Source organism: Osmia bicornis, chromosome 12 (genome assembly GCF_907164935.1).
Source record: "Osmia bicornis bicornis chromosome 12, iOsmBic2.1, whole genome shotgun sequence".
Taxonomy (NCBI): Eukaryota; Metazoa; Arthropoda; class Insecta; order Hymenoptera; family Megachilidae; genus Osmia; species Osmia bicornis.
In genome coordinates, this window is record NC_060227.1 from 1326356 (window position 1) to 1339751 (window position 13396).

Genomic DNA, 13396 nt, shown 5'->3' on the forward strand with positions numbered 1-13396 from the left:
AAATTGGGAAAATCATATTACTCGTTAACGACAAAGGGATACATTGCTCGTCTGATATTACAATATGCATGAAAATGAAAAAAATCGGTGAATATCTCGTAGCAAGATCCTCTTGTAAATATGAATGCGAGGCACTGTATTTCTGATGAACGTATAACGGTTAGAAAAGAATGCAAGAGAAAAATGAAAGTCATCGTTTAATATCTAGAAATCTGTCAGCTGAAAGATTTACTCTGTACAGTTTCTTCGTAAGGCATTCCTTATCTTCCTTATATTATATCATCGTTATGCGTTGTTTGTCTAGATTTCTTGGTTCTCTCTCGGAATACGAACAAGATCGTCCATATGTTGCCATTGAGAAGGATAGGAAAAAAGGTACTTTAGATTCGACGACGATGCGTAAGCGTGCAGACGTCGACTACGCGGATGGCGAAATATTCGACTTTTTCACAATATAAGACACTGTAACGCGGGTGTTACACGATCGTCACCGAGTTGCGCGTGTCACGGTCATCTTAACTTCGTTAATATGGTGATGCCCCTCGGTCGACCAACGTACTCCTTGTGCCATGAGCTGTATAAGTATACTCACACAACAACGGAAACCATGCAATGTGCGAGTCGATATTGTACTTTTCGTTTTTCGTCTCGATAATAGCATGAATGAAATTGATAATTAATTATCGATACCACGTCAACCCCACCGTCAACGAATTTCGTTCATTTCTTTATTTATTATTTATGTATTGCGCATAATTTCAGCGTCGCAAAAAACGTATTTGCACTGATTGTAAGATAGTTCAATTTTATCGTTTAGAAGAAAAAATTAAATTTCTATGAAAAATAGGTTATAAAAGGGTTCAAGGATCTTATCGGGGCTGAACGTTAAGTCAAGTTTCAGATCAGCGACGCACAGCCGAGATGGCGTATGCGCGCGCATACTAAAGCAAGGTGGAAGATAGAAGAGTGACAGGGAGATGACTGTAAGATGAAGAAGGACGATTCGAGAAATGAGATGTACATAGAAAGGTGCAGAAGAGAAAATCGAGGTGCCGGCAAACTGAACAGTTTAATGCATGCTGAGCGCTCGACCGGAGTGCAGCGAAGAGAAGCAAAGCTTTCCGTGAACGGTTTTAATATTTCAAGTGAGGTAACGAATTTATTCCGGAATTACAAATGAAAAGTGGTAGTATTCGTAGATAAGTATTGGACTGATTTTACGACAAGATGTTTCGATTCAACGATCTACGGACGATTTTCTTCCTACTTCTGGCAATTCAGTTGCAACAATTCCTCCCTCACAGACAAGGTATTATTATTATTATTTTAAATAGTTTCTTGGCGGGCATTGAAAAAGACGCGCGCAATGGATAACAAACTAAATCCTCGTTAACTCGTATCTCGTTAATGAGATACTCACCGATTTTTTTTCATTCATATTCATGTATGTGTAGTGTCAGACGAGCAATATAACTTGTCCCCTTAACAAGTAATTTGAAATAGAAATTGATCAGTTTTTGCGTTTACATTATGTGGCTTGCTTATCAAGTTGTACAGTGGCGTAGCAATACCGGCGTGATACGCGCCTATCAAATTGGGGTGTTTGGGTTCGAATCCAATTCCGGGTTTAATTTTTTCTCTTCGTCTTATCGGTTATGTTTTCTATAAAATTATTAATTATTATGTTATATTAAAAATTATATTTTTGAAACTTAATAAGACAAACTAAATTTGATGGAAAAAATTACTTTTATTATACACACAACATAAACAATAATAATAATATTTTTAATAGAAAAAATCATACACAAAAATTAGAGGAAAATCAGAAATTTATTTATATCCCCTTGTTAGAATTACAATAATAGTTAGAGATAGTGCACGTAACGTTTCCTATAAATTTTGAAGATAAACAATTCGAGAATACTCCTGATAGATTGACAATAAATGTTCGAGAAATAGATATAGGAGTTGCAAACAAGTTAATATTTCCGGGTAAGGATTAATGAGAAGAACAGAATAGTTATGTAAATATTAAACTTTATTTATTTAATTCAATATTAAAAATATTAGATGGTTATTAGTTTACCAGTATTAATTGTACATTCGTAAGTTTATTTTATTGTGTATTTTAAAACAATGAATAAAATAAATAGAAGTAGAATTAAAAAGAAAAAGAGATGAAAAACTGAAATTTTCATTTTTTTTCTAGGATATCCAATTATAATTAAAAGTTTCAGTCGAAATAAAATCATCAGTGAAATTGAATTTGAAGATGCAAATGCAATTAACGTCAATTAACGTTAAGTAACAGTAGCAAAAAATGGGATACGTAGTTTTCCAATGAAGCGATGCATACGTGCTCGTTTCATTCTTATCACTGAACAAATTATGATTTTCCTTTTGATTGCTTGATATGTTCCTTACTGATTTATAGAGACTTCTACTTAAACAAACACGAAGAATCATTTTTACAAATATATTGTACACAAGCACTAATTTCAATGCAAATATTATGCAGCCCTTAAAACTTTTCGGCGAAACGTTTGATTTTATACCACTTATTTATTTAGTTCAAGAATAATTGATAAATCAACGTATGTTTGAATTATTTAAAATCAGTAATTCATTAATTTTGAAATTGTATAAACTTTTAAATATCTCGCAATAATAAAAGATGGACGTGCCCTACTTTCAAAATAAACGGCTGATATATTGAAAAAATAATATTTAAAATAACGTCTCGAAGAAATTGATTAATGATACTTTTTTGTAGGAATGATGTTGACCGAGGCCAGAATGGAAGTACAGTTTGCGAAATGCTGCGGTCTGGGTACCGCGTGGGCTATGGAAGGGCTTGGTTGTGAAAAGTTCTCAGGACCAGTGCCTGGGGTGCCAACAGTGGAGCAAGGTCTTTGCTTGGAAGCTGTGGACATTTGTTGCGTGAGAGCCTATCACGAACAGCAATGCAAGAAAGGAAAATCGGATGCACGTGCTGGTTTGGCATGTGTTACCAGTACCAAAGCGAAACGCGCAGGTCCTGGTGATTATCATCGAGATTGTTGCGAAGCATGTAAATTAGGTGAATCTCATCATTTCTCTACTTCTTACTCTTTTTCACTGGATAAAAACACCTTATATCTTTGATGTAACTCAAAAGGGATATCGGTATTGGTATTAAAAAGTCTATTGATTAATTATTAAAAGTTTATTAATAGATTTTTTTAGTCTATCTACATCTGTATGAGTTATTACCTATAAATCTGAATTATTATTAATATATGATTTTATTAAATTCTAGGTATCTTAACGGGATCTATGGGTCAAGGATGTGCTTTCAAAAGCTTCAATTTTGGAAATCCATGGGATCCTGCTTTTTTGGAGTGCTGTCACGAAGCATCACCAAGTACTACGACAACGTTAACTTCAGACTCTACGAACTCAACTTCGTCGAGTGACACTTCGGAAACTGAATCAAGTTCCTCTTCATCAACATTCTCGATTTCATCATCGTCATCTACGGATATGAGCTCAGACTCAACACCCTACTCTCCATCGATACCTACCCCTCGTAAGGAATATAATTTATTAATAATTATTAGAAGAAAGCCCCATTCTTCTACCCCACCATTCCACCCGTATGGATCTTTCTCTTTCAAGCGGCACCCCCACTACACGCAATATCGAGCGGCTAGTAGAATACACCGCCTTAGATCAGCCACTTGCCGGTACTCACCTCATACTCGCGTGCACGCCCGCCCGGGCAATCTGCCCATGCCTTTGCTTGACGAATATTCGAGTTCCGGCCCGACCCGTGACTGGGGTACCCATGTCCCCCCTTACCATTTAATTTTTATAAATAAGTAAAACCAAGAAAATCTAATTTTGAAAATTCTTACCAGATTTAACACATTCGCTCCAAGCCCGAAAATTAAGTCCATCCCTATATGTTGCAACATTTGAGCTATAATAATCATATGATTAATTTTTTAGCATTGGACGACATCTGTCAACTTATGAAAGGATTACTGTGTTCTGATATCTGCGTCCCTACACAAGGATCTTATTATTGCAAATGCCGCGAAGGTTTCACTCTACTGGAAGATGGAAAAACTTGTAGACAGGATCTTCCAACTGATAGGTACATACATTCATTATTAACAGGAGTGACCCCCCCCCCGAGTAATAAATTATATGAAAGTATTATATTACAAGTGAACCCCCCTCTCCCAAGTGCTACTACATCCGCTACTGCGTATTTATTGAAACAACAATTGAATAATAAATGAAAAATGATTACCTTACAGATGTAAATCAACTAATCCATGCGAGCAGCGTTGTACGGACAATGGGGTAGCTGTAATATGCAGTTGCAATCCTGGTTACGTTTTGGCGAATGATAAACGATCCTGCATCCCTAAGTCGTCAGAAAATAAGACCACCGTACCGAATGAAGATGATGAATTTTCAGCCCTTTGCCCAGCTGGTTATCGCTATAACGCCACAAATCAGGTTTGCGACGGTGAGTGGTTAAAAAGATATTAAAAATAACGATCATAAGTTTTCGCGTACAACATGCATGTCCGTGCATTTTGTCACATTTCATAATCTCAGAATTTCAGTATCTCGTTAAATTATTTAGAACGATTATTTCTATTTCCTTATCGGCAGTAATATCTAATGGAGGAATTAGGAAATAGAAATGTGAAGAAAAAAAAAATAATGGCATCAAAGTGTTAATCTTATTCAAAAGTACTGTCTTCCGCTGACAAGAGGTCCCCTGGAAATTACACAATCTGATTGGTCGCGTTCCACCTTAGCTCACGCATCTCGTCGGCCGCGACGTATGATTGGTCGTAGTATCCCTCTTGCCCTTGCGACATCCTGTGAAACTTCTTGTGAACGGAGAATAGTACGTTTTACGTTTGCTTGATAACGCGTGCTTTGTCTCTAAGCGCTACGTCTATGTGATTTTGAGCTGCGGTTTTGCTTACGTCCATGGTTACTTTCGTTGGCGTTGTGTATCTCATTGCTTAGACGTGAACGAGTGTATCGAAAACGGAGTATGTCCTGGCCGTTGCGAGAATACTATAGGATCTTATATATGCGCCACAAAGAATATCCTCAAAAGTCTATCAGAAGAAGATTGTCCTCCTGGATACGAATGGGAATCTATCCCGGGTCGATGCACAGGTATGAATATTCAAAAAATTTCATATTTAAAACATAGCTACGTCATTGAAACGGATCTAGTACTTTCTTAGTACGCATGCGCCAGAAATCCTACACTGCGCATCACTGTTACCCCTAGGGTAACACTGCGCCAATGCGTTTGTTCACGATCGAGCGCGGTTCAGAGCCAACGCTCCCATTGGCCAATGTTTTTCAGAATAATCCCTGCATCCCCCATTTCCGGGTGTTACGGGAGTTATAAGGCACCCTGTAATTTTTTTTTACAAATTTCATATCATATTTATTAATTAATAATGTCACGACATTGCTGTGTTCCCAATCGTAAGGGAATTTAATTTTAATTACATTTCCAGACATTGACGAATGTTTGACATTACCAAAACCTTGTCCTGAACAGAAAAATTTTTGTGTCAATACACAAGGCAGTTTTAGCTGCTTGGAAATGAAAGGGACAAAATCCTGTCCAGCTGGATTTAAATTTGATAAGCTATCACAGCAATGCAAAGGTAAATGCAATACAATACGAAGGTTTTTGAGAAGAAAATACATACGAATCTCTTTTGAAGTTGAACACAACTTTGCACATTATTGCCAATCAATTTTTGCATTTTTTGTTTCTCATTCATACATTTTTCTATTTTGTTTATTCTCTATTAAAATCTTTGAAAATTTTTGAATTTGTCAACTTTTTAAAATTTTCATATATTATTGCAGAGTAAAATCACGATGTTTTCAGTTCTTTAAAATAATTTCAGTATTACAGGATTCACAAAATAAATTTAGTTTTTCTATCTTTTTTTTTTGCCGTAATAGACGTAGATGAATGTGCGGAAGCAATTCACAGTTGCGTTGAAGGTACAGAACAATGTCGAAATACCGAAGGTGCGTACGAGTGCGATGTAAAATGTACAAATGGGTTTATCTATAATGTGAATTTAGGTACCTGTGTGGGTAAGTATTCGATATTGTTACTTCATTTACTCCACATTTATTTCAATAACTTTATTTCAATGTTGAGTAAAAAATAATTTGTATCAATTTGTTCGATTTGCGTTTAGATATTGATGAATGCAGCAACGATTTATCAAATTGCGGTAAGGACGAACAGTGTATAAACTTCGAGGGGGGACATAGATGTTCTCCTCTATGTTCACCTGGTTTTGAACTGCGCAAAAATGATAAATATTTCAATAAAATTGAAGAAGTTTGCGAAGATATCGATGAATGTGTACTTGGACTACATTCTTGTGACGCGTCCACCCATTATTGTGTTAATACGAAAGGTTCTTATTCTTGTGAAGTGCTCGCGACAACGACAAATACAACAGCCAATAAATTAAATAATGCAAGGAATAATAAGATACAGGTATGATTATTTTCTTGAATTCATTAGGCGTGGTAGGTTTCCCTAGGGAAAATAATCCCTTTGGGGAGGAAAAAGCCCCATCACTATTTCTTGAATTTTTAAATTTCCCTAGCGAAGCTTACCATGCTCGATACTGTACATATTGTAATAATATCTCAATTCTTAATTGCGATCACACGAATCCAACTGATTGTGCCAATATTTTTTTTAATTTACTATAAGAGATTGAATAATTTTCACAGAGTATCGATCGTTATCAGTTTCTGGAGCCTTGCAAACGTGGATATGCAAGAGATTTGAAAAATGGCGAGTGCATGGACATTGACGAATGTACAGTGGGTCCTGGTTGCCGAGATCACGAACAATGTCACAATACCCCAGGAGGCTACGACTGTTCACCGCTCTGCACCAGTGGCTGGTATTTTAGTCCGAGTATAAAAGGTTGCCAAGACGTTGACGAATGTCTGATAGGTAGACACGATTGTCCGCAAACTACCCACAAATGCGTGAACACAAACGGCTCTTTCTACTGCCAGTTAATACCACCTTGTGATAGTGGTTTCAAGCGTACATTCGACGGCAGCTGCGTCGATATCGACGAATGCTTGGAAAATTTACACAGCTGCCGATTGGAGTTACATCAGTACTGTGTCAACAGAAACGGCAGTTTCGAATGTGTCACCAGATTACCTTCTTGTCAATCTGGCTATGAATATTCCTTGGCTGCAGGCCGATGCGAAGATATCGATGAATGCGTCACTGGTCAATACAAATGTGACACTAGGATCCCTGAAAAATGCGTTAATCTACCTGGCAGCTACAGGTATAACTCACGGACTCAATAATTCAGAATTAAAAATGAAAATTTAATATTTTTCATTTTCACTGTTATAAGTTTTATCTACTTAAACCCAGTGATGCGCAGTCGTGGGATTTTTTCTCACTAGCTGGCTGCCTGCGCATGCGCCCCCTTTTAAAAGGGTAACTTTTGGTTTGTATACACTATTTGCAAAAATACTTTGTTTAGATGCGAAAGATCTACACCCTCTGTACGGCAACGACAGAAACCAGCTTGTCCCTCAGGTTTCAGATATCATCCTCGATTAAGAAAGTGTACAGGTATATTTTCATGAACTTTTATGATCAAGATATTAAAGTGTTGTAGTGCAGTAGGCGCTCAGTATATTGCCGCCAACAAGACCGTAGGTACGATATATGTGTCAAACTTATAAACATCTATGGGAAAGTTAAATTGCTCATGAAGTAATATGAGAGTCTACTGCATTACAATACTATGGTAATGTAAAAGAAGAGATATAATAAGAGGCGATACTCCCGGCGGTATAAAGAATTACGGGATCACAAAATATAAAGTTCCCGATATTTTTCTGTACAAGTTTTAAAATCTGTATTACTATATTTTAAAACATAATAAATTAGTCCAAAGTCCCATAACCTCTATGTATGAATCTACTGTCCTCGGCTCACAAGAAGTCTTGCGGGGCACGAGGGGGTACTGTACACGTGACCGCTGTAACCAATCATACGTCACGGCTTACGTCACGTGTGAGTTGAGATGGCGCGAGTAAAGCTACATATAGTCTAGGCGAACGTTCACGAACGAGTACGAAAATAACCGAATGGATATTTAAATTGATTGTATCATTTCATTTATCTCGAAAAGTAGTTTTTTTATCTGAGTATCGCCTCTTATTATACCTTTTCTTTGGTAGTGTCTTGTATCCTTCAATGGATAAAACAAATTAATTTTTTAACCACCGTTTTTATAAATTAATTGCAAGTAATTTGTAACATTTTTTCAGGATGAAAGTCAAAAGCATTTTTGCTCAAAAATAAGGAATGTATAACATATATATTTTATAGGAACATGTGTATTAGCATGTGTGATTTATTATAATTGCTTGCACGCTTATGAATTTGCTTTTATTAATGTACGCATTATTAATTTACATTTTGTGTGCTATGCGTTATCATTACACGCTTTTATAACATCTTTAAATATACATAATTCATACTACATTTTTTATTATACATTATGAAGCGAACAATTTGAACATTAACAGTTTGTAAAATATTTCAAATTTTTTAAATTGCTCAAATTCTTTAAATCAATAGAATTGTTAAAACTTTCTCACATTATTTGTTCTTAACATGAACTATTATATTTAATAGATATTGACGAATGTGCGGAAGGATTGGACAGTTGCGAAGGTGAAGTCTGTTACAACCAGCCCGGTGGTTATAGCTGTGCAAAACCCCCAAGACCCGCCACTAGAAAAACTACCACGACACCCTTGCCGACTGCATCAAACCAAAAATGTGTTCCTGGTACCAAATTCGTCAGGAATCGTGGTTGCGTCGATGTCGACGAATGTCGTGAATTAGAAGACGCGTGTAGCAGCAACGAAGAGTGCGTTAATACAATGGGAAGCTACACGTGTAACTGTAAAGTTGGTTTCAAGCGCGAAAATTTAACTCAAGCTTGCGTGGACATTAACGAATGTCAAACACAGGTAAACGTTTCATTAAAAGCACATTGGCGTAACTAGGGACGCCTGATTTGCTCGCGAGCGAATTTGGGGGTACCTAAGTTAAATGAATTACTATTTTTTATAGGAAGACAGTTGTCTACCAACACAGAGGTGTGACAATACCATAGGAAGTTACACCTGCACGCGTTTTCTGCCATGCGGAACAGGATACACTTTAAATGCTGCGACAGAAATTTGTGAAGACGACGACGAATGCCTTCTTGGTACACACGACTGTGGGGGTGGTTATCATTGTAGGAACACCCTTGGCTCTTATCGATGCGATCGTAATCCGCGTGTACCCGTTCCGCAATCACGAATTGGAGCCGCGACTACGGCACTGACAACCACTACCACAAGTACAACCACATCCGTCACTCCTGTCACGTTCAATCCTCAAGGACCACGTACTTGCCCACGTGGATTTCAGCTTGTTTCTGGAGGAAAATGCGTGGATATTGATGAATGTCAGAAGAATCCTAATCCTTGCGGTAGAACAATGCAAAGGTGTATCAACACCCTTGGATCTTACAGGTATAGAAAAACTTTTCAATACAAAATTTAATATTTTATCATTTTTTAAAGTTATTGATGATCAGTCTAATTATTTAATGGTTTCGTTTCAGATGTGTATCAAGAGTGTTATGCAGCAATGGATACACTTTGGACCCAGCATCAGGACAATATTGTGTTGACATAGATGAATGTGCTGATGGCACAAATGAATGCACTACAGATCAAACCTGTGAGAATAGATTAGGCGGTTACGTTTGTACCTGTCCTCCTGGATATGTAATTGGACCGAACAAGGACTGTGTTGATATTGATGAATGTAGTCTCTATGGAAACGTATGTGGACCAAGAAGCCAATGCGAGAATACTGTTGGTTCTTATCATTGCAAATGTGAAAGTGGTTTTGAAAGCATTGGTGGGTTTGGTGGTAACTGTCAGGTAATATCAAATATTAATTACATTTTTCAGATCAAAAGTTCACACAGTGACAGTATTTTTTTTGTTGATAATTTCAGGATATTGATGAGTGTTCACAAACTCCTGGTTTGTGTCAGCATACGTGTTTCAATGTCTGGGGTAGCTACAGATGCATCTGTAAACCTGGATTCAGGTTGAATCCTGATAATCGTTCTTGTACAGACATCGACGAATGCAGTGAATTTAAAAGCAATAACTTATGCGTGGGAATCTGTGAAAATACACCAGGAAGTTATGCTTGTAAATGTCCGGATGGTTATAAGCTTGGACTCAGCGGTCGGACTTGCGAAGGTGTGTAATTAATATATTAATTTATAATCTTTATTTTAAAAAATCATAGATTTTAAAAAAGATTAAATAAACAATTAATTTTATTTAACCATGTAACATTTTTTTGTTAGACACTACTATGTAGTAGCTTTGTATGAAGCATGCGTTCACCGTTTATTAACGCGTACTTTACCTCTATTATCTTGAAATTACATAGTGTAATCTGTACTTGACCTACTCGTCAAAAATCTGGGCCATTAGTTGAATTTCAAATTGCTTCCCGTGCTCTTGAATTCTCTGCGACTGGAACATGCAATCAATCTTTCGTTCTTTTTTAGATATCGACGAATGTAGAGCAGGGAATGTGTGCAGAGATGCGGACGAAATTTGTCATAATACAAGAGGTGGTTATCGTTGCAATAAGATAAACTGCCCTTCGGGTTATCATCAAGATCACGAAAGAAAGAAGTAAGTATCGAATATTTTGTACAATTATGGGTTCTTAAATTGAACAAATTTTAAAATTTTTTTATTAGTTTATTCAACATTCTAATTAGACCCAAACAGTTACATAATAATGTTTTAAAATTTCAGCCGATGTGTTCGATCTCGTCCTTGCTACCTCAGCGACGCAGCTTGCTTCAGGTCACCCTCACATTATTCGTACAATTTCATCACTCTTGTCAGCATGTTACCTATTTCATCAAATAAACCGGAAGAGTTATTCAAAATGAAGGGGTACCATTTACCAACGTCGACGATACAATTTAGCATGACGTTTTTGGAAGCACGTGCACCTCCTGGAGTACAACGCGCCACAGAATCGTGTTTCGCTTTGAAACGGCCAGCACCGACCCAGGCTGTTTTGGTGATGACACGAAGCATACAAGGACCTCAGGAAATCGAACTCGATCTCAATATGGAAGTTTATCATAATACCATCTTTGCTGGAAGCGCTGTAGCAAAAATTCTGATTTTCGTTTCTCAGTACGAATTTTAAAGAATTTTGAAATTTGAGAAGTTACATCGCTTTCGACCAGAAATTTTAACATCTTTCTTCTTATTTGTATTAATTAATTTTTAATCTTATGATAATAAGATTTTTGATATTTTATGGTATGTAATCACTTTCTTGTTAATTAAGTTCGTGGCTAAACTTCCGAAAACTTTCATGCTGTTATTTGATTAGCTTCATTTTGCATGGAGCTAAAAAAACCTATTTCTAAGATTTCAATTAATTCGGAGGATGAGAGTTTTCGGAAATACAACCAATTTCGTTTCTCTATACAAAAAAAAAACATATTTCAAATACTATAAAATCATTATTTTTTTCGCTGAACTTGGAGAAAAGTCGCTTCCGTTCCGGGAGCTCCTTTTTTACAAGTTCACATTTTTTCCTCCTTAGTATGTTCCACAATACTTCACTTGCAATTTTACATACTTTTATCAAATAAATACTTTGCTATTTTTAATGTATATATAAAGAAATGTACTCAGGATTGTCACTCAATTTTAAATATCAATCATAAATTATAAGATTTCGTAATAATTAGGAATAGTTGTATAGAAAAAGAAAAGAAAACGAATAGAGCAGTAATTCTATTCTGTATTTTTGGTAAATTTATATGTACATACTTACATAGGATATATTTGAGTGTGTACGCATGAAAAAAAAGAAATAAAAAATGAAATAAAATCACATCAATCATTTTATATTATCCTCCTTACTTTTGCAAGGTAATTACATATATTTTATTAAAAACCACACGTTTGTACAAGTTACAATAGTTTCAATTTTTTCTGTAAAGTCTATGGGTCGTACATTTTAGCTTTGGGGTCCCTGACACCCCAGGATCATATTTAGAAAATGCCGCCGATGCATCGGGGTCCCTGACACCCCGGCGATTCATTCTGCGTACCGACCTTTCATCTAGGGGTGTCAGGGACCTCTGCGATTCATTCTGCGCACCGACCTTTCATCTTGGGGTGTCAGGGACCCCGGCGATTCATTCTGCGTACCGAACGTTCATCTTGGGGTGTCAGGGACCCCGGCGATTCATTCTGCGTACCGACCTTTCATCTTGGGGTGTCAGGGACCCCGGCGATTCATTCTGCGTACCGACTTTTCATCTTGGGGTGTCAGGGACCCCGGCGATTCATTCTGCGTACCGACCTTTCATCTTGGGGTGTCAGGGACCCCACCGACTCATTCTGCGTACCGACCGAGAATCTTGGGGTGTCAAGGACCCCGGCGACTATTCTTGCGCACCGACCTATTATCATGGGGCGTCAAGGACCCCGGTGATTCTTTCTGCGCATCGACCTACATCTTGGGGCGTCAGGGACCCCGGTGACTCATTCTGCGTACCGACCTATCATCTCGGGGTGTCAAGGACCCCAGCAACTCTTTCTACGTACCGACCTAATATTTTCAGATGTCCTTTTTGACAGGTTTTACTGTACTATCCTTGTAAGAGTAAACATATAACATTTTTCTGCCTTGTTTTCGAGCAACGTCTCAGCGTCACTCAGACATGTTTTCGCGTTATTAAAAGGAACAATTCGCTGTATTTATCTTCTTAGCTTATTGAATAAACTCATTAGGAACATGAACGTGTTGATTCTATTACATCTATTATTTTATCCTTTTATTTATGATTTTACCCCTATTTTCGGGCCTCGCATGGACCACCCTCCCAAGTCATTTATTATTTCATCCCTCTTCATGGGCCACGGCTCAACCTTCCCAGTTATTTATTATTTTTTTGTCTTTAACGGCCTCACAACGCACAACCCTTTATCACTGCATCCCTTACATGTCTGTACCCTTTATATCCCTGTATCCCTTACATCTCTATACCCTTTATCACTGCATCCCTTACATGTCTGTACCCTTTATATCCCTGTATGCCTTACATCTCTGTACCCTTTATATCCCTGTATCCCTTACACTCCTGAATTCTCCCTGCATCTCTTGTATCCTTTCAATCCTTATAATAAATATATTATAAATAATATACTTATC

General features: G+C 37.1%; 1 protein-coding gene across 2 annotated transcripts; it reads left to right on the forward strand.

The window, feature by feature from the left end:
* The first annotated feature begins 389 nt into the window (after positions 1–389).
* LOC114874962 (fibrillin-1-like) lies at positions 390–12070 on the forward strand. Of its 2 annotated transcripts, XM_029184758.2 has the most exons (19): positions 390–614; positions 896–1150; positions 1228–1309; positions 2777–3082; positions 3302–3571; positions 3994–4141; positions 4308–4522; positions 5038–5193; positions 5547–5699; positions 6007–6144; positions 6252–6559; positions 6802–7382; positions 7587–7678; positions 8753–9093; positions 9197–9645; positions 9738–10062; positions 10140–10392; positions 10710–10839; positions 10966–12070. In XM_029184758.2, the coding sequence occupies exons 2-19, from the start codon at positions 989–991 to the stop codon at positions 11369–11371; spliced, it is 4515 nt and encodes a 1504-aa protein (XP_029040591.2). In that variant the 5' UTR covers positions 390–614; positions 896–988; the 3' UTR covers positions 11372–12070. The 2 variants fall into 2 exon arrangements, with proteins under 2 accessions (XP_029040591.2, XP_046144036.1); XM_046288080.1 differs by having other exon boundaries at positions 390–1150.
* Positions 12071–13396: the final 1326 nt, after the last annotated feature.

What these genes read in the sequence shown, in the direction of transcription:
- LOC114874962 (XM_046288080.1), top strand. Translation starts at nt 989, where the DNA reads ATGAAGAAGGACGATTCGAGAAATGAGATGTACATAGAAAGGTGCAGA. An exon ending in CACAAATCAGGTTTGCGACG is followed by an intron (nt 4,523 to 5,037) that starts GTGAGTGGTTAA and finishes CTCATTGCTTAG; the next exon opens with ACGTGAACGAGTGTATCGAA. An exon ending in AACACCCTTGGATCTTACAG is followed by an intron (nt 9,646 to 9,737) that starts GTATAGAAAAAC and finishes GTTTCGTTTCAG; the next exon opens with ATGTGTATCAAGAGTGTTAT.